Source organism: Canis aureus, chromosome 28, assembly GCF_053574225.1.
Source record: "Canis aureus isolate CA01 chromosome 28, VMU_Caureus_v.1.0, whole genome shotgun sequence".
Classification (NCBI taxonomy): Eukaryota; Metazoa; Chordata; class Mammalia; order Carnivora; family Canidae; genus Canis; species Canis aureus.
The window spans coordinates 37,899,738-37,920,719 of NC_135638.1; the positions used below are offsets into that span (position 1 = coordinate 37,899,738).

Consider the following 20,982-nt stretch of genomic DNA (forward strand, 5'->3'; position numbering starts at 1 on the left):
AGCTATTGGTAGATTTTCCAAAAGGCCATTTAAGTTGGTCCATGAGGCAGAACAGACCAGGTGCAAATGACTTAGGTTCTTTGGCAACTATATTAATGTGCCAAGTCTCTGGAGCTCGCACATACCACTCTTGTTCATCTGCATTTAATGGATTATTGTGGTAGTGGAGCAAATCAAAGAAAATAAATTGTGCACAAAAACAATTTGGAAAACTTTTCTTCTTAAGCAGAAAAAGGGAAACTTTTCATGATATAGACAGAAGGCTGGTAGTAGGTCGTGGGCCAAAATTCAGGTTCCTTCCAAAATAAAATTTAAAATGAAGAAAAAACGCAGGTAGTGTAGAAACTAACACACTGTCTCCTAAGCATTACACAGGAGTTATCTAGCTTAACATTTTCTTTAAAAATGTAGTCTTAGCCAAAAACTCATTATATTTGAGGAAAAAGGGTTCCACAAAAAGCAGCTCATTCCGTTTACTTCTATTTGAATGTATCATGACCACCTTCCCTCCACTATAACTACATGGCCCGCACACTCTGTTCTTTCATTTTCCAGGTGTCCAACCCCAGGTTGTGATGGTTCAGGGCATGTGACTGGAAACTATGCTTCCCACAGAAGGTAAGATCAATTTCATTTCTTTTTTTTTTTTTTAAAGACCTTTACTTATTTATTTGAGAGAGAAAGCAGAGAGCACAAGTGGGGATTTGTGGGGGAGGGACGGAGAGAGAGGGAGAAGCAGACTCCTCGCTAAGCAGGGAGCCTGATATGAGGCTTGATCCTAGGACCCTGGAATTATGACCTGAGCGAAGGAAGACACTTAACTGACTGAGCCACCCAAGCACCCCATGGACCAATTCCATTTCTGAAGTAGGGAAAGCAGAATGTCCCCAGCAATGGCCAGTGAGATCATGTGGTTTGGTTTTGTTCTTTGTTGTCTACATACTTAGTTTGTCCGGCTGCCCTCGTGCCAGGAAAGGTGGTGTCAAAATGACTCCTACAAAGGAAGAAAAAGAAGACCCTGAACTCAAGTGAGTGTGACAGTTGAGGTGTGGCAGTTGAGGTGTGGCCAGATGTAGCTTGTTGGTCAAGCAGGCGGGACATTGGTTGAGATGCAACTGAGCATTGATTGAGGTTGGTGGGGGGCGGGGGGGAGGTTCCCCATTAAATGCAAGGACTATTGAAGCAGCAGAGAGTCTAAGAGCTTGAGAAAATTGTCTTATTCCTAGCTTTGTGTATGCAGTTCTTTGATAATGCAAAAAAAAAAAAAAAGAGTTTATACTTTATCCAATTGTTTTAAAGAAGAACAGGATGATGGAAGTACAAGCATGACAAGTATGGCAGTGTTTCCAAAAAAACTTTAATTTTGGTTAAGGTGAAATTTTATCTTAAATTTTTGCTCTACAACATTTCTAAACATTATTTAGACATTTACAAACCAACATTCCAGTTCTATGGGCAAGGGGCTATATAATGTCGGGCAACACGGTTAACATCTTATACCCGTGGTCTTTGGTTGGAGGCAGTGTAGCATGGTGCCTATGTGGTTGGCTCTAGAGCTAAACGTGTGGGCATGAACTTGACTCCACTTCTTGTAAAATGGGTGACAAGTTACCTAAGCTCTATAAGCCTCATTTTCCCCACCTAAAAAATGAGATAGTAAACTCTCTGCCCAGTGGGTTTGCAGGGAAGATTGTGTGAGATAATGCGCAAACCTTGCTTAGCTCTGGCCTGTGTCCCACTATGTCTGCTAATATAATGCTGTTTTGCTGGTTGTAGCGGCATTTTAAAAAATTCTTCAATTCCACCAGTTGCCATCTGTATGGTATGGAATTGCCACTGCCTTCTTATTCACCTCGCCACAGTGCTTTGCCTGAGCTATCTGGCTGTCTCCCAGCTGGTAATGTCTCTGTGTGTCTCTCTAGATGTCCTGTGATAGGGTGTGACGGCCAAGGTCACATATCAGGTAAATACACATCCCACCGCACTGCTTCTGGCTGTCCCCTGGCTGCCAAGAGACAGAAGGAGAATCCTCTCAATGGGGCCCCCCTCTCCTGGAAACTGAACAAACAAGAGCTGCCACACTGTCCCTTGCCCGGCTGCAATGGGCTGGGCCATGTAAATAATGTTTTTGTCACCCATAGAAGGTAACATTCGTTTTCTGCCTTTTGTTGTGTTGTGATTGTTGTGATTGTGTGTCACCTCAATGTCTTTGGGTTGAGGGGGGAATCCCTCCTTGAGTTCACTCATCATAGCACTTTAGAGGTTGCAGCGAGTCTTGCCAGATAGATGGTTGACTCCTTTGAAGAATGAAAAATGCTATTTCCTCTGTTTCCAAAAATTTACTACACAGTTTTCAAGTGCTATAGAAACTGCATGTTTTTTGTATTCTCAAATTTGCTTATGCTGCTATTTTTTAATGGTTTAGTCTTTTAATGGTTCACTTCAATTTCAAGTGGTGATATTTACTCTATTATGAAGTGTAATTGTAAACTTTCTCTTTACATATTTATGTCCCTCCCTCTCATAGACTGGCTCAATTTCAGGCCAAATTGTAGTTATTTTGCTTCTGGGGAGATGTGACTCATCCCCAGCAGCCAGAAAGAGAATGACACAGTGACTACTAAGTATACGACAGGATGAGAGAGATTTAGAAAACCCTTTATAGTTTCACAATGACTTAATTCCTTTATCACTGAGTGTCGTGGATTTCAATGGAGTCCTTTTTTGGGAACACTGATCTTAGTCCAGCTTTTTGATTCACATTCTACCTAAAGAAAAGGCGCTAGAGATTCACTACACACCTCTCCAATCAAGGAGGGCCCTGCTAGTCTTCTGGCCCCTGTGCATGATGCGGATTTAAAATCCCATGAGGCTTTGGTGAGCCCTGGTGCTTTGCTTGTGAGCAGTATGCACTGAGCAAAACTGGGACATTATGTATCTTGTTTGACTTTAAAGATACATATCAATGGCTTCAGAAATGTAAGCGTCTCAGGAATTGATGTCTTAAGTGGATATACAGTCACATCTGCTTATCGAGAAAACCTACATTTTTTAAGTGGTTTATTTTTTGATTTTCAAATGCATGGTCATGTTCACGACAGCACACATTGTTTTATTCTGAGTTTGTATCCTCATTCCATATTCGGGAATGACAGTCACAAATCAAGTGTGCCTAATGGCATATTAACTGCACAGTAGCTTTACTTTCTTATCATGGACTCAGTAATCTCCATGTTAACACTGACAATGAAATATTAATGCTGGACTATGATGAGCACATCCCTCAGTCGGCAACAACAGAACTATCTTTAAAAATCATGAGGTTTTATATGATGACACTAAGGCTTGGTGAGGATCAGAGCAGCAGGGGCTCTCACCAGGGGCGGAAAAGTAATTGGTAGAGACACTCCAGGTCGCAGAGTGCCTTTAAGGAGTCAAGTTGCAAAAGAGCAAATGAACATGCCCTGCCACCCAGATGCTGAGCTGTCAAGATGATGCCTCAGAGAGTCTCCTGCACACTGCAGCCCAGAGACATGTCTCAGAATGTCTGTGGTAACATCACTCTGCTAAGTCCACTCTGGGAACAACCCACATACCCACTAAGTGTGCAAGTAAACAGTGGTATCTGCATAGGGGGCTGCCACGCAGCAGTGACAATGAAGATGTGTCCTGAGTGAATTTTAGAACAGTGCTGAGTGGAAAAGAATTGCTGAAGAACATGTATGACATACTTCTGTTTCCAGAAAGTTAAAAACAAGAAGCAAAATTCCATTTTAAAAAGTGAGGGAACCATTGACCTACAATTCAAGGCAGTGGTTCTAACTGGGGGCAAGAAAGACAATTGTTGAAGGCATGGGGAGCTTCAGATATGTTTATGGTTGAGGGTAAAGGTATTCACCTTGAGAATATATTTAAACTGCAAATATGCACTGTATGTATCTATGTACATATTACCTGTTTTCTAATAAGAAAAAGAATATTAAGAGTTAAAAAATTAGGCTTCAACATTAATGCCAAGGTACTATTTTCTAGGAAAAAGGAAATAATTATATGTTAAAACAAGTGAGTAATTCAGATTTCACTGTTCTTCACTAGAGAGTTCTCTTGCTACTTGAAAGGTTTAAGAGACTGAATTCACTCTGGGATATCCTCTTTAAGGTGGAATGCTTCTCTTTACTATATGTAGAATGCGATGAAATAGTGTAATAAAGTGCCAAGCTTATAGTCTGGCACATAATGGTGTCGAACCCAGACTATTTCCTTTCCCTTTCATAAAAATTGTATCAACATATGTGTATATATGCAATAATTCGTTAATAATTCATTAAGGTAGGAATGCCTTATGCTGAAAGAGCACGATTTAACCTATGATACACTTTTATACATTCTGCATTTGGCCCTCAAATCCCTGATGCTGTTCAGCACTCTTTTCTATCCCTGACAATAGCTAACATCTATTCAGGGCATGCTCTGTTCCAGTAGAGAACACTGTACTAAGTACCTTAGGTGGTTTATTCCTTTAATCCTTACCAAACCCTGTGCACTACAGAGGTAGTACAATTATCCTCCATTGACAGAAGAGGACAAGCACAGGGAAGTTCAGGAGCTGCCCTTGCACACCGTGTTGGGACCACAGAGCCCCCGTAGTGAGCACCTGCCTGTCCACATCCTTGGCGTTCAGTGGGTCTTGCTGTGTGCCAGACTCAAAGTCTTTCCCCAGCTATTCTCAGAGGTCAGTTTTGTAATTTTTCTCATTCCAACCTGCAGCAAATGGGAAAAATAACAAAACTTAGCTTAGAGGATGATGAAGAGTGATTTGATCCATGCATTCGCATCAGCATCATATTTACAGACTAATTATTTTAAAACTGTGCTTTAAGTCTTGCATGACAGACTTCTACTTTGAAAAAAAGACAGTCTGAGAAGACAAATGATTTTATATTAAAGCACACACACAAGATCTTTGTAGGTTTAGAACCAGAACTTCTATGTGACAAGTAGACCTCATTTAGTGCTGTGCCATAACTGCCATTTTTGAGGGGTATTTTTTTTAAGGCTTTTTACTATAAAGAGTGATATCCATATAAATTGTATTACCTACTATTTCACTTTAGAAAGGCAGATGAAGATATGGTCTAAAATTGCCATTATATGCAGAAAAATTGCAAATTGATCAAAACCATGACACATTTTTTCCTGCTTTTGCAATAAGAAGCCTTAACTTTGACAGTGACACCCCAGCCAACCTCCAGCTTTTCCTGAGCAGCAGACTGAAGCTCCATGGACAACGTGGTCATCCTCAAAAGGAAGCATGACTTTTTATAATATTTTCACTTCCAATTTTTTCAGACTTAAGATTTGTTTCCAAACTATAGTTTGGAAGATGTAACTACATTGGAAGATACAAACTATCAAGTGACATTTTGAAACCATATCTTCACTTTCATAACTTGACTATACCCTTTGGTTCTAAGTCCCATAGCTCTGAACCCTTTGCTAGCTCTCCTCACCACTGTGTTACAACAGGGCAATTTATTGCCTTGTTGTTGGAAAAAAGCAGCTTGTTTAGAAGAAAAGTTCTGAGCTATGAATAGCCTTATCATTACCTGACAAGTGGACTTACTACTGGCTACTTTTGTATTTTTTTAAGATATATTTATTTTATTTGAGGGAGAAAGAGAGAGTAATGGGGTGAAGAGGGAGGGGTGGGGAAGGAAGAAGAGAAAAAAAGGGAGAGAGAGAATCCCAAGCAGGCTCCCCACTGAGCACGGAGCCCTTGTAGGGCTCAGTTCCACAACCCTGAGATCATGGCCGGAGCTGAAATCAAGAGTTGGACACTCAACCAACTGACTCACTACAGTTCACTTTAAATCCACCTTACCAATGAAGTATTAATCCTGTTAATGACCATTTTCTGAGAATACACTATGTGACATAAAACAAGACAGACTTGTGCAAACTTTTCAGAAGAAAACAATAATGAAATTTATACAGGCCATACTTCACAGCAAGAAGTTTACAAAATAGATCTGACTCATCGTTGTGTTTGAACTTTTTCATTATTTTATTTTCCTTTGTTAAATATTTCCTAATTTATAAAATTCTGGCAAACCACATAGCCTTCTTTTTTTATATAGTATTATATGCCTATTATTTTAGATTTCATATAATCTTCATATAGAATAACTTTGAATTCACTTAAAAATACATTGATGGGGTGCCTGGGTGGCACAGTTGGTTAAACAACCGACTCTTGGTTTCAGCTCAGCTCATAATCTCAGAGTCATGAGATTGAGCCCCATATCTGGCTCCGAGCTCAGTATGGAGTCTGCTTAGGATTCTCTCTCTCTCTCTCTCAGTCTCTCTCTCGCCCCTCTCCCTCAAAATAAATCAATAAATCTTTTGAAAAAACACATTCATGTAGCAAACATTTATTAAGGGCCATGCTTCAGAAACATTTCTTTTCACTTTGCCAAGTGTCCTAATGTTTGGATTGAAAATGATTGTTTGTACATGAATTGCAACCAAATTTCTGTGGGAAAAAATATTCTAAGTGGCTGATTGTGACAGTTTTTAATGATATTTAAAAACTGTATCCAAAAATACAACAAAATTGCACAAGAATTAATGGTTGCTTAGAACAACAAAATCATCTCATCATGAACTACAGCAAACAAGTTTTGTTCAATGTTGTCATTATCATTTTGGTGCAATTTAAATAAAACAGATGACATTAAAGAAAGGAAGCATAGCTGAAGAGCACAATATTAAGGAAAATGTGTAAACCCCACTGCAGGGCAATACACCATCCACAGGTGTATTATATCTGATTATATTTATAGTGGTTCCTTTCATTCTCCTTTCAGGGTAGAGAATTTTTAGTGAAAAATAATGTCTAAAAAGTTAGAGAATAAATTAGAAACATTCCCATCCCCAAACAGTATGTGATACACCTGTTTATTTTTACTTTTGAGCTTGTATTATTTGGGGTCATGTTATATTGGGTTTGTGTTAATTTAAGTCATTCTGTAAAGATCAGACTACAGTACATAAAAAATAAGAAGAACTATATTCTGCTTTATCATTCAGAGTTTTGACTAGTTTGGAACAATTCTTATTTGTAACATATATGTATCATTTTGCATTTACAGAAAATAAAGTAACCACTCCTAAAAAAGGCACTTACATGAATGCAGAATGGTAACATTTTAACAAGATTAATTAAATGATAACAGCAGCAGCTATTTGAATTTTGATTTAAGGAACAAAAACACAAAACATTATTACATTATCTGAGAGCCTTTGCTTTCATTTTCATAAATATTATGTTATTTCTACAAAGAGACTACAGATTATAGTGTAATTAATAGGCAAAGACTTAGTAAGTGGTGAGTAGAAAACTAATTTTTGTAAGAAATAATGTGTTAAAAAGAAGAAATAATATGCATTTCACACATTGGTATAATTTCTATTCTCACAGCCTATCTGGATGTCCTCTAAATGCACAAGCCATCAAAAAGGGCAAGGTCTCAGAAGAACTAATGACCATCAAGCTCAAAGCAACTGGCGGTAAGAGCACAGGGCTGGAGGTTGCCATCCTTACCAAGGTCTCAGCCATAGTTCCCCAAAGCATTCACATGCCACATTATTCTCTATAAGGGAAGTGCAGTTTTAATGTATAAGAAGGACACTTTCCTTAAATTTGAACTAAAACTATAACTTCATCTAAAAAACAATTACTTGGGTTTTTTCCTTCCTTTCTCATAACTATCTCCAACACAGAAAATCAAACAGTGTTATTCAAGGGATTAAGACATACAGGCTGAACTTTTGTCCTTCAGTCCTCAAAATGACCACTTTTGCATGAGCATGAGTATGTGTGTGTATGTATGTGTGTGTTCCTGGTGTAAGCCTTCTGTCTAATTACAGTTTTTGGCATTTATCTTTGGGTCATTAAATTTTGTTTCATCCTCAAAATGATATTTTTATGACGAATCTGGATTATTTAAATTTATATCTATATTTCCCTACATATCTCCCTAGTGTCCATGCCTTATCAAAGTTAATAGATGCAGTTTCTGAGCTCTGAGTTAATAGATGCAGTTCTGAGCTTTGGATCTTCCAATTTTCTTTTGATTCTTGAGTTCTTTTCCTAAGACTTCTCATCAATACCATCTCAGGGAAGTGTTGTTTCCTTAGAACATCACCCTAAAGTGTCTGGAAACAATGGCAAAGCATTGTTATGCTTTGGAAGATTTATTTGATGGATCTTTGGCACATAACTGGAATGAGGTAACCATTTATACTTTATTTCTTTGAAAGTATTGCCCAATATTTTTAATTTGCCTATAATTTTTTTAAAAAGAAGGTATACAGTATCTGAGGGAGGGAAGCACTTTTGAGCTTCCTACTCTTTCCTTGTGAGGCTTTCATCTGTTGCCAGATGCATACTTCAAGTGGTCCTTGGGGGCCACCACTAAGAGATGAAGGGGGTCAATTTGCCTGTGGAGGAGGAATAAAAAAAGTTAGAGGTTCGGGACTGTGTTGGACATTCTTCCCAACATTTAAATGCTAAGTTAAAGTGCTTTCTCTAGATGTTTTCATTGTTCTTTGGAAATATTCTCCATTTCTCAACTGCCTCTTAGAACTTTTTCTGTGAAACTGGCACAATTTAATATTTATTTATTTATTTGTCACCTTATTTCAAGCACTATTTAAATGATGGGGGGTGCAATGTTACATTTAGAAAAAGCTACTTAGAAGTTAATTCAAAAAATGAGGCAAAAAAAGGGATCCCTGGGTGGCTCAGCAGTTTGGCACCTGCCTTCAGCCCAGGGTGTGATCCTGGGGTCCTAGGATTGAGTCCCGCGTCAGGCTCCCTGCATGGAGCCTGCTTCTCCCACTGCCTGTGTCTTTGCCTCTCTCTCTCTCTCTCTCTCTCTCTCTCATAAATAAATAAAAATAACTTTTTTAAAAAAGAGACAAAAGGATATCAAAGATAAGAAGGCAAAGTGGGAGAAGCCTGAGGATAATAGAAGGAATGTGTGAAGCAAGCCATTTCACAGTGGGTAAGAAGAAATCTCAGGTTTGACTTTCGGCTTTTTAGACGCCAAAGCAAAAGGAGAATGTAGTCACTATGAGACACTGTCAGTGAGTAAATTCAGAGTAAAACTTTCTCTGGAACTGAGTGCATGAAGAAAATATTTCTTATGTATCTTCATTATAAGAACACCAGTAACACCGTTAACAGTAAATATAATAGAAATCACAGGCTGTTCCTAATAAAGAGAACAAGGTGGTGAGCTGTTGGCAGTATAGCAAACTACAGTGAAGTTTTACGGAGTGCCAGTGAGATATGGGCTGCGTGCGCACAGCTGATAGATGGTGATAGTAACTTGGGAGCAGCTGGACTGCACAAAGGGTACTTTATAAATTGAGCATCTTCAGCTGAGCTTTCATAGGACATGAAGCAGCAGCAAGATGGCTGGACCACATTGACTAGGGTCTGAAGTGCATTTATTCTAAATGGCTCAGAAAACTGGAAAAGTACGTGTTTTCATAATCTGAGGAGCAAGGGGCTAATGCTCATCTAAAGCCTGAGAACCTACAATGACTTGTGTCTAAAGAATAATCCACCTGAGTTCAGGTCGGTGAACTCCCACCGGTGGTCAGGGAGGGCCTAGAGTCATGTGAGGTCTTCTCTAATGATGTGCCAGCCCATAGTCCCCTACTTTAAAGCTTGGACACAGCCATGGTTCCCTGGATGATTTTTAAAGCAGGTGTAACCTGATATTCCCCAGGTCCTAAAAAGCAATCAAATTGCAATAAACTGTAAAGTGCATATGACTTTAAATGTCTTGGTGTGCTATATTAGGTTAAAATAAGTACGAATCATTCAGGCAATTGGTTGGATTACATAACATGTTAGGAGAATTTGACCTACAAACCAGTTAAAACATGGAAGGTCTACACCAAAAACATTTACATTTATTTTAGAAGAATTGATCTTCTCCGTCCTTGCCATAATTAAATTTTCACGTTAATTTCTTAAAGACCATTAGTATTCTCCTTGATAATAAAATTCAAACATCTGTACATGAATGACTGCTTGCTTTTCTGTTCTTTGTGGGACAAGTTATAATGGTTGACCTTTGTATATGTTCTTATGTTTAGTAGACCCTTCTAGTTCTTTCCCTGTGGCAAAGTTCCATGGTCTAAATATTGTAATACATTATTCTTTTCTGGATAGAACACTGTCTAACTACTTACAGCCCTTTATAAGTTGAGCATACAAGTATATACATCCCTTATAAATTTATACAGAACATGAAGTATTATTATAAATTATGTAATCCCTAATTATGTATATTAGGCATAGATCTGTACTGAGTAAAGAAAGCATATTCCCTTGCTTTTAAATAGGTGCACCCTATAAAGAAACAGGGTCACTGATATATTCCTACTAAAATATTTAGTGAAAATTTTATATGGTTTCCTTGGTCAACAATACTGTCTAGTCTACCCCAGCACTCTGCTTCTACTCTTTATTCTATTGTGTATGTATCTGTCAAGGAACTTTAGTGTACACATTTAATTGATAATTTCAAATCAGATTAAATACCCATGAGTAAAGGTAGCATTATAATGGTTAAGATCACATATTCTAGAGCCAGAGAGCTTGTGTTTTGAATCCCAGCTCTATTGCTTATTCCTTAACTTCTTCATGTCTTGGCTTTCCCATCTATAAAGTGTGGTAATAAGTGTATCTGCCTCTTGGGGTCCTTAAGAGAATCAAATGAGTTAATATTTTCAAGTACAATGTGAAATTCAAAGGACATCCTCTCATACTCAGTGATGGAGGCTCTTAAAGACAATGTATCGACAGGAGGATGGCAGATAGATTGATGGAAATAGATAAGGTAATGTATTCATGGAAAAAAATTACAAAGAGATTGGCTAAAATATCTACCCCTCCCAAAATAAAATAAAATAAAATAAAATAAAATAATCTCCCCAAATCCCAGAAATCATAATGAAAACATAGTTCACTTACTCATTAATTGCATGAGAATTTATTGAGTGCCTATTATGTGTTAGATCCTGTCACGTATTTCTTATTTGAGGTCTCATTTCATGACCATACCTTCCCCTAGGCTTCTAGGTACCTTTTGTTCTCAAGCATCTTCCAAATGGCCCCATCTTGATCAAGAGGCTTGAGTGTCGTCACTAACATTGGACGCCAGGGGAACGTAAATCCTAACTAGAGCTCAGTACCAAGAACCTGAGCTCTCAGAGTCTTCTCACAGCATCCATGACTTAACAGCCAAAATTAAACTCTTGATTTTCCTGCTGGAAGCTGCTGCTCCTGTAGGCTCTCTCATCCCAGAAATGCCACTAGTTGCCCAGCTGCTCAAGCAGAAAGACATAGTCTTCCTTGATTCCTCCCTTCTGTCATCCCCTTCCTCCCATTCATCACAAGCACTGCAGATCCCACCTACAAAGCATATGTTGAGTTGAATTCTATTAACACTACTTTCACTGCCGTGGGGCAAAGGACCATCAGACAAGCCAGAACCCCAGCGATACTCTCTTAACCAGTCTTCTGGTTTCTGCTCTCTCTCCCTCTCACCTCATTCTCCACTCAGAACTGAGTTATGCTTTTGAAAAGTCAACCAGATCACATCAACTTCCCTGCTTAAAATTCTTCACTTGCACGGAGAATGAACTCAGGCTCTTTGTGAGGTCCCCCAAGACCTGTTCCCTCATTCACTGTGCTTTCACTCAAAAGGGCCTTCTTACAGTCTTGGGAGCAGAATTCCCATTCCCTTCCCACTCCAGGCCTCTGTGCTCCCTACTCTCTCCTCTGGGATCTTCAGTCCAACCCAATCCCAAGCTGTTCATTGATGCATTCATGCCTGCCTTTTTACTCTGTCAGTAAAGTCTTAGATCAAAAGAGGCTTCCCAGCGAGGGTTCTCAATATACCCTGCTTGTTCCTTTCATGGTTCTTCATATTTTATCAGTGATTCCTTGCTTATAGTCTGTCTTACCAGATATCATGTAAGAAAATATCATCCTCCAATGTGGAATTTTATTGCAAAGAAATAGAAAGGAAAAACAATTTAGCAAAGAGAGCAATAGAAGTTTTCATTTGCTCAAACCAGAAAAATCTCAAATGCTGATAGCACTAAGAATGCCTGTTTGACTGATAACCCATGCTCCCTGGTGCTGTCAGAAACAAGTCTGGGACTGAGATCCCACTCATCTGAGAGAAGATCCTGTGGTAGGATAACAACTATAAGACTTGGTGCTCAGAATGCAATACAGTTCCCCAGATTCAGCCAGCCAGTTCAGAATAAATCCTGTGTCCTGGGTATTATAGATCCACTAGTGTGGTCCTAGGCCATTGTTTATTGTTTTCTTAGGAGCTGTGTCACACTGTTGACTCATATTCAAGTTGATCTATGTACTAAAATACCTAGATCTTAGTTTTTGGTTTGCTTTTTTTCTTCATTGAATCTCAAAGCCCAATATCAGATCAATCTTGTGACATACACTCTTCATCGATGCATGCATGGCTCACTTCTATTTAGGTAGTTAGATACTTATAACGAAGCAGTAAGTACCCACAAAACGGCCACCTGCTTTATCAAGCTTGATGTAAACTTTCAGGGCTTACATTTTTCACCATGTTATTGGTGAGAGTCATCCGTGTCATTTTGGTGGGCGTGCGGTGTATTTCTAGGGTTTCCAGGGCTGCTGTGCCATGCGCTATGTTCATCTTGTGTGTACCTCCCTGTGTGCTTGTGTTTGTCTCAAGTGTGTACCTAGGGATGGGATTGCTGGGTCACAGACACATGAAGTTCACCTTCGGTGAACAATGAACTATTTTCCAGAGTAGTAGTAACCCCAGGGCAGTATAAGAGGCTAGAACTCTTTCAGACAAATTTTCAGTTCCCTCATCCTTGTTCTCGTGAATCCAATCCTATTAAATGCAGACGCATAAGTTTACATTTATTCCCCCTTAATTGTTATCATGTGTTTGGTTTGGATTCATTATTCAGGACAGTTAAAATCACCTCACATCCTGCTTCTGTCTTCTTTAATATAAGCTACCATTCCCAGCTTTAAAAAATACATAAAAAGCATTTATATTCCTTCTATAAAACAGTGATGGGAAGTAACTCCATTCATTGAGCACCTACTATACGTTCAGCACTTTATTATTTATTGCATTCATACTCACAACAGAGATTTTATGTCTATTTTATTGAAGAGGAACCTGGGGCACAAAGAAAGTAAGTTGTGCAGGTTCAAGAACAAGAGTCAAGGCCAGCATTCAAACCCCAAAACCCATGTTCCCTCTCCTAGATCACATTGCTCCTTATCCAACTCTACATAGGGAACACAAATTCTGTGTTCCTGGGACTCTAAGCCACCTGCCAGCACCTCAGCTCTCCTCCAATGATGGTTCATAAGGTCACAGACAGGGAATAAATATATAAGTAGTCAACATAATTCATGTCGTAACTGTTCTCACAGCACTGTGTATGAGACGAAGCATGGGCTCTGCAATTCTTTCATAGCAGGCGGGTTATACAGCCTCTGTCAGTGATGAGGGTGGCTTCAGTTAGCCTCTGTAGGTCTCAGTGTCTTCACATGTGCAAAGGGTATCATGGAACATGCCCTTTAGTGTGCAGTGAAGTTTAAATGAGAAATTATTTGCAGACATGTCCAGCAGCACATCTGGAACATAAGGGCATTACATTAAATGGTAGTACTCTAGTACTCTTCTGCTTCCTTTTCTTACAAAGGAATTCAGTCCTGGAACTCTTTAACCCACTTTTTTAGAATCTTGGGAATGGATTTGGGTAAAAATTCAACATTTCAAATTAAAGTATAATTTTCACTTAGCAAACCACCAATTTAAACGTAAAATGACTCATCTTGTCACTGTCTCATATTTTGTGTTTGAACTCAGATAGTCTGACTTTTTGTAGGTTTAGAGAGTGATGAAGAAATTAGGCATTTGGATGAAGAAATAAAGGAACTGAATGAATCCAACCTTAAAATTGAAGCAGATATGATGAAACTTCAGACACAGGTAAAAACAACAACAACACAACAGAAAAGCTGTTAGTTATTTTTAAAGTGATCACAATCTTTAGTGGAGGCAAAACATTAAACTGTTAAACATTCATTGCACTACAAATTAAACTGATCTCTTACGATGAAAAAACTAAGCGTGCCTCAATGACACTGTTACTGTAAAGCTTGGTATAGCTAGATCACCCTGGGCCATCATTGATTGGGTACCTGTAGGCAGAGCTACTCATATTTTTGCCTTGGGTGCAGTAAAGCCAATTGTCCCGTACCTAGAGTCCTACACAGCACATGTGCTTTAGAAAAATTGTTACGAGAAGATATGAGAGTAGTTAGTTTTATTCAATATTCAAATAAACAGAGCACCTTTGCACATTTAATTTTCCTAGAACATCTCTGAATGTGTATCTGTTAGAAACGATTGTTTTTGGAGATTTTTCTGGACAGACTCTTTACTGAAAAATCCAAGCAATTTCTCAATTATATATTCTCCCATGTAATATCACCCCATCCTCTAGATTTATCCAAATGGAAAATAAAGTTCAGTCCAGTTTTTTTTAAAAAAAAAAAAAACACTAATAATGACTATATTACAACAAGTCAGAAGGAAAAGAATAATGAGCCAAATCCTGCAGAAGTTCCTTTCCCTCTTCTGCACTCTCCTGAAATGAGGGGTTTGGGGGCCTCTGTGGTTACTGACTCTCAGAAATCCTCACTCATAGCAGCTTAAGACAGAAGGTTTCAGTCCATTTGAAACACAGGTCTGGTTTCCTTACCCACTGTGACTAGTGTCTAATCTTTCATTAATTAATAGCAGCCAGATCCACAAAAGAGCTTGATGCACTGGTTTACAAATCATAGGACCTCCTCTTGAGAACCATTAGTGAAGACAGCAAAAGCCTCTGCCCTCAGGCAGCTCAAAGTCTAGAAGGGGGACACAGATAATAACAACAAAGTCATAAATGACTAATTACACTGTATGGGACAAGGCGACAGGGAGAAGCAGCTAGGTTTCAATATAAAATAGGATAGCCAGCCTCAGGAGGAAGGACACATGTTGGCAAAGACTTGCGAAGCTGAGGGAGGTAGTCACATAGGTACAGGGGACAGTGTTTCAAACAGGAAAAACCACAAGTGCAAAACCCCTAAATCTTGAGAGGGCTCAGAGTTCTGGGAAAAAGCACAGTGAGCACTTCTGCAGGCAAGCAAACAAGGAGGGGGAATCAGAAGAGATGAGTCCCTGACGTAACACATGGAGCACCCCAGGCCGTATTAAAGATCTTGGTTTTTATTCTGAATGAATGCAGAACCGTTACAGGGTTTTGAGCCCATAGTTAACCCAATCATATTTGACCTATATCCTGACTCACATTTTAAGAGACTTGTATTGGTAGCTGCACGGAAGACAGGCCACAGAGATTGTGTGGGGCCAAGCCAGGTGCAGGGCTGCCCATGAGAAGGCAGTCATGGTCACCTGGAAAGCTGGCCCAGGGGCCACCAGTGCAGGTAGGGACAGTCTCCATCTTGGATATTGGGAAAGAGAAGCACAGTGGATTTGAAGTATGAGAGAAAGAGAGCCTTAAGGGATACCTTGAAGGCCTGAGTGATATTCAAGTTGGGAAGGTGAGGACTGCTTGGACATACTGAGCTTGAGATAGCCACCATGTAGCCACATGGAGATGTGGAATTTGCAACTCATGGGAGAAGTCCGGGATAAAGACAAAAGCTTGGGAATGTGATTCCCAAACTTAGAGCAATATGAAGGGTTGCAGTTTCATGAGGAGAAGGTGCAAAGTACACATTCCTTGGCAGTTCCGTTCAGCTGATGCCTTTCTTTGAGAGAGAAACATCTTGCACTCCTTCAGATTCAGCAGCTCACATTCCCAATTTATTTCAATTTCAGATCACATCTATGGAGAGCAACCTAAAGACAATAGAGGAGGAGAACAAGCTCATAGAACAGAACAATGAGAGCCTGCTGAAGGAGCTGGCCGGACTGAGCCAAGCTCTCATCTCAAGCCTTGCTGACATTCAGCTCCCACAGATGGTAAGTGCAAGGCAGGACGCCCGCTGCTCCATCACAGTGGCAGCGTGTGGCCCATCCCCAGCCACCAGGTACTCTGACTAGCAACAACCTCCCTCATGGGCACCGTGACACATACAGACAGTAAATTACCTTAAGGCCAAGGGTTTTTGATACTGCAGCAATCAAAGGTGAGAGTTTATTTAAAACTCGTTTTATAATGTAATATGGATGTCAGAGGCCAAAGCTCCCTAAAAGTTTGTTTCCAAATAGAAAGCTTAGAGGGCTTACAGCCATTTGTACCATCCACCCAACTCAAAAACCATAAAAAATTTAAAAAAAAAATTTAACTTGGTATTAAGGAAGAATATACTTTAGGAAGAACATACTTAAATTCTTATGTGGAATAAAAAAGTGAGCAAGGCATCCTTATTTTCAAAATCTAAATATATATTTGAGTTATGACAGCTACTTAAAATTCATAGACAATTAGTTCCTCTCATATTTTCATAAATATAACAAACATTTGGAAGAGAGGCTACATTGTTCAATGCTTTTAATTTCCTTAATGCTTAGAACAAATTTTCTAAAGCTGCAAATTTTATATAGAGAATGATTTAAAGAAGCATTTATTTAATGAAAAAATATGATTGATTTACCTGAAAGCAATAAATCCCTCAATTTACTCAATTTTGCAGCATGGAGCCCTCATCTTATTCAATCCCAAATGTGTCTCTTGACAATAAACAAAATCAATAATGTAATAATAACACAAAGGAAAATAAATTACTTTATGACCAATATTAAGGTAAATTATTGGATATTATTATAATATTATTTATGAACACTTGTCTAACTCATACTTGAGATTTGTATTCATTGCAATTTTTTCCTTCACAAGTGCCATAAAAATAACTGTTATGGTACAAGGGAATTTCACCTTGTAGAGCTATATGCGAGGCATCCTAGTGGTGATTTTTAGGGCTGAATACAGTAAACGTTCACGCAAACACCTAAGACTGAGCCTTGGTCTTCCCATTCTGTAGTTGAGGGAATCAAAGCTCAGAGAGTTCATTCATGTGATCAAGGCTCCAAAGCCAGATGAGCCCAGCTTTGCTATGTGGCCTCGATCCACTCCGTGGCCCGGGTCCTCATCCGGTTATGAACACTCCAAGAAACACATGATACAGCAAAGGCAGAAACTAAAAGGGAACAGAAAACTGTGGTTAGTCAATACTTATAATTCAGATCAGTATTTTGCTGAGCACAGCAAAATTATCTTCCATTTAGCAAGCCTACCTTCTAAATAACAGCAATAACAGTAACATCTTTTATAGCTAGAGTATTTAGACCCTTTTCAAGTCCTTCCTTGCAAGTATTTTGTGAAGTAAAGCACATGTCACATGTATTCAAAAAGGGGAACACGCAGGCACCAGGAAATGGTCCGTAGCATGCCCTTCGTGTCATGCATTTCCCTTCAAGCACACATGTGATTTACACAGATCATGGGATCACTCTCTGAAGTCTCACATTAGGCAAAGGTGCTACCAAAACACACAAAGAAGATTAAGAGATAAGTAGATCTGGACTTGGTGAATCTGATATACTACCCGGAACGGAGATAGAAAAATACAAGAATATATTACAATGACGCCACAAGGGAAAAATGTGCAAAAAGGTGTCTGAGGATGAAAAAGGAAAAAATTCCACCTGGTTAGTGAGCAACTGGCTCAGATCTTAAAGTCCTTAAGTTCCAGGCCAGGGCTGTCAAAAGAGTTCAAGGAAAGCCTTCCTCCGTGGCCTCTGAACATTCCCTTTGGCAGATAGAAGGTCTGTGCTGAGCTGAGCATGTGCCATTGAAGCTGGGGCGGCCTCTGGAGAGGGAGTAGTGCAGCTTCCAGGGGTCCCGCTCCGTAGCCAGACATCGACCTGATGCGGCTCCAAACTGACCACAGAGTATTGACAACCACAGCAATCCCATTAACGGAGCAGAGAGTGAACGGATGAATCACAGCACACTCAGCCCCTCCCCATCTCCCCAGACTCCAGCAGCCTCCCCCTCCGACTCTGGGGCCACCGCTACTCTTTTGTGTTACTTGGTCCTCCTTTTGTCCCCGCCCGGATCACTCTGATTGGTTCAATGTGTTTTGCCTTCCTTTAGGGGCCTATCAGTGAGCAGAATTTTGAGGCCTATGTAAATACACTCACAGACATGTACAGCAATCTGGAACGGGACTATTCCCCGGAATGCAAAGCTCTGCTGGAAAGTATCAAACAGGCAGTGAAGGGCATCCATGTGTAGGACCACAGCGCTGCCGGCACCGGAAACTACGAACAGCCGGAGGTTGCCGCACTGCATTTACAATTGCAACATTGCACTAATTTTTTTCCCCCAGCTGACATAAAAAGGAAAGAAAAACTATGATAGACTCTTTGGATTAAAAGCAATGCAGTCAAATACTAGATCTTATTTATTTTCATATGTTTTAATTTTATTTCTTCATTGCACTCTTTTGGGTTTGTTTGGTTTTTTTGTAAAGTATATGTAAAATAAATGTGACATTTTTATATTTTATTTATTTCTAATCAAAGAGTTTTTTATCTTTTAGCTGCATTTTGAAGTCTGCCATATTTTTACAAGTGTGTTTATTAATTTATTTTCCAATAGAATTTAAATAGAAATGCGATTCTCAAATCACATATCTTGCTGGGTTTAAATGAGAAAAAGAAAAGTGAGACGTAAATCCTTGTCTAAGGACTGCACTATGGTCCAGTTTGATTTTTATTGCACACTTTTTTTCCTCCCTTTCACTGGCTTTTGTATTTATAAATGGGCTGGCCGTGAGGTGCGGGAAGAAATAAGCAGATAGATGGCGCCCACTAGCGGGAAATGCGCACTCGCAGAAGCACAGTGTGCTGGGAAACAGCCTGCTCAGAATTTGTTAGCAATAATTAAATATAGCAATCAGCAAAGTATTCGACTTGGCTGTACGGTTTTAGTTAATATGAATTATTTATTTGACATGTTTTAAAGAAACATAAGCTTTTTTAGTGATGCAGATTTGTCTGTTTGTTTTTCAAGTCATATCAGATAGTTGGCAACTCTTATCCCAAGATGAGAAATAAGACTTGATGTGACCAGCCAGGCTTTCCTGCCATATGTTGGTACAATATACAAGTGACAATATTGATGTAGATTTGTACTTAGCAAATACAAACACATCCAAATGGAAAATTTTGTAGATACCATATCCCTTGAAATAGCATTTATCCTACTGGGTGAACTGGAAAGGAATGGGAAATATAATAACACACGAAAAAAAACATTACTCCGATCTAATTACTTTAAACGCTGGTGACATTGTCTTACCCTCTTTAGGCAACAGGAAAACTTTCAATTTGATTTAAAAAAATCTTTCCATAGAACTCCAAGTGCTACAAAGTATACACACTCACACCCACAGACACATACCCACAGATAGACACACTCACATAGACTCACACACGCATGAAATTGAGCCTGAAATCTTGATTTTCTGGATGGATCAGAGTTTAGTAGTTGCTATAGTGAAGGCAATGTCTATTTCAGGGATTGTAAAGTAGTTAAGCATTGTTTCAAAAGTTTTTTTATATTTATTTTTTTTAAGAAAAAGGTATAGACAACCAGCTAAACTGCCTTTTTGGTGTGCACACACACCTCGTGTGCAATGTGCCTCCGTGTAAATGGACACTTGAACTTAGTGTGGGCTTAATTTTCTGTGCTATAACAAAAGTGTTTATTTTTTATTAGCCTCATGGATATGTAGATTGAATGTGATGGCACTCACAGGCTTGATATATTCCACTGTTATTACTGTTACCTGCACAAATTGAAAGTAATATCAACAGTAATTCCACTTCCATGACACTGTGGTCATTGTTATGTACTAAGTGGGGATTATCTTCGGTTTGGGGTTTATTTGAACCCTTGAATCTTAGTTTAGTGAAAATGAAATGTCTGTTCTTAGGTAGGAACGGTGTTTATTTAAAAATCAATTTTAAAAAAAAGAGCTACCATATGTGCTGTCTATTATAAATGGGACACCAAACGAAATTTTCTATTAAAGTTATGTACTTGCAAACATTTTGCTATACAGTACTTAATAGATGCATACAAATAAGTTCACTTATTACAAAGACAAAAGTTTAATTTGCTAAATATTTTAACAAGTTTGTTATATATTTTATTTAATTTAAAAGAAATCTCTTACCAACCTATGTATTTATTACTATAATTTACTATGACTTCGGGTTAATTTATTTGTGTTTGCATAGTTTGAGCAGACTGTTTTGTGAAGTATGTTTGTATTTATTTGCCTCCTTTGTACTTGATGTGTTTTGTAATGTGCACTGATTTTTTTCCTTTCAACTCTGTTAATGATAGATACTGTAAATTGGGTCTTTTGTAAACAACAAAAAGGCAATGATGTATGCATTTTTTTTTAATTTGAAGTAGCTTGTTTGTATACTGTTTCTTCAAACAATTAATATTTCTTACATCAAAGCAACAAAATTGTGTTCAGTGCTGTACATTTGGTGTATGGTAGGAAATAAAAATTGATAATGAGTTTTGCTGTGTTGTTTCTTAGGGTACTATATCGAGACCATTATCACCATTCCATGAAAAGCACTGTCCCAGAGGAGTTATGCTGAGGCAGACTGCACCAGAGTCAGGTAGCACCGATGCATTTCAGTTCTCCCAACCTGGCTGATTATTTCATCCCAAGTGGACAGGATTTTTTGCCAGTTAAGAAGTTGTCACAGCCTTTGGTTCAGCTTACACATCCAGAACAGAGAATACCTTTGATGTAAGGGAAAA

The 20,982-nt window shown here is 38.8% G+C and overlaps 1 protein-coding gene across 5 annotated transcripts in view; it reads left to right on the forward strand.

Annotated features, from left to right (window-relative positions):
• ST18 (ST18 C2H2C-type zinc finger transcription factor) overlaps positions 1 to 20,730 on the forward strand; it is a 137,992-nt gene extending 117,262 nt beyond the window's left edge. For all 5 annotated transcript variants that reach the window (XM_077876959.1, XM_077876958.1, XM_077876957.1 and 2 more), the window contains 7 exons: positions 556 to 618; positions 948 to 1,028; positions 1,923 to 2,144; positions 7,481 to 7,569; positions 13,999 to 14,102; positions 16,005 to 16,148; positions 18,286 to 20,730. In XM_077876959.1, coding sequence (XP_077733085.1) covers positions 556 to 618; positions 948 to 1,028; positions 1,923 to 2,144; positions 7,481 to 7,569; positions 13,999 to 14,102; positions 16,005 to 16,148; positions 18,286 to 18,426 — 844 coding nt within the window. In that variant the 3' untranslated portion in view covers positions 18,427 to 20,730. The remainder of the gene's footprint in view (positions 1 to 555; positions 619 to 947; positions 1,029 to 1,922; positions 2,145 to 7,480; positions 7,570 to 13,998; positions 14,103 to 16,004; positions 16,149 to 18,285) is intronic.
• Positions 20,731 to 20,982: the final 252 nt, after the last annotated feature.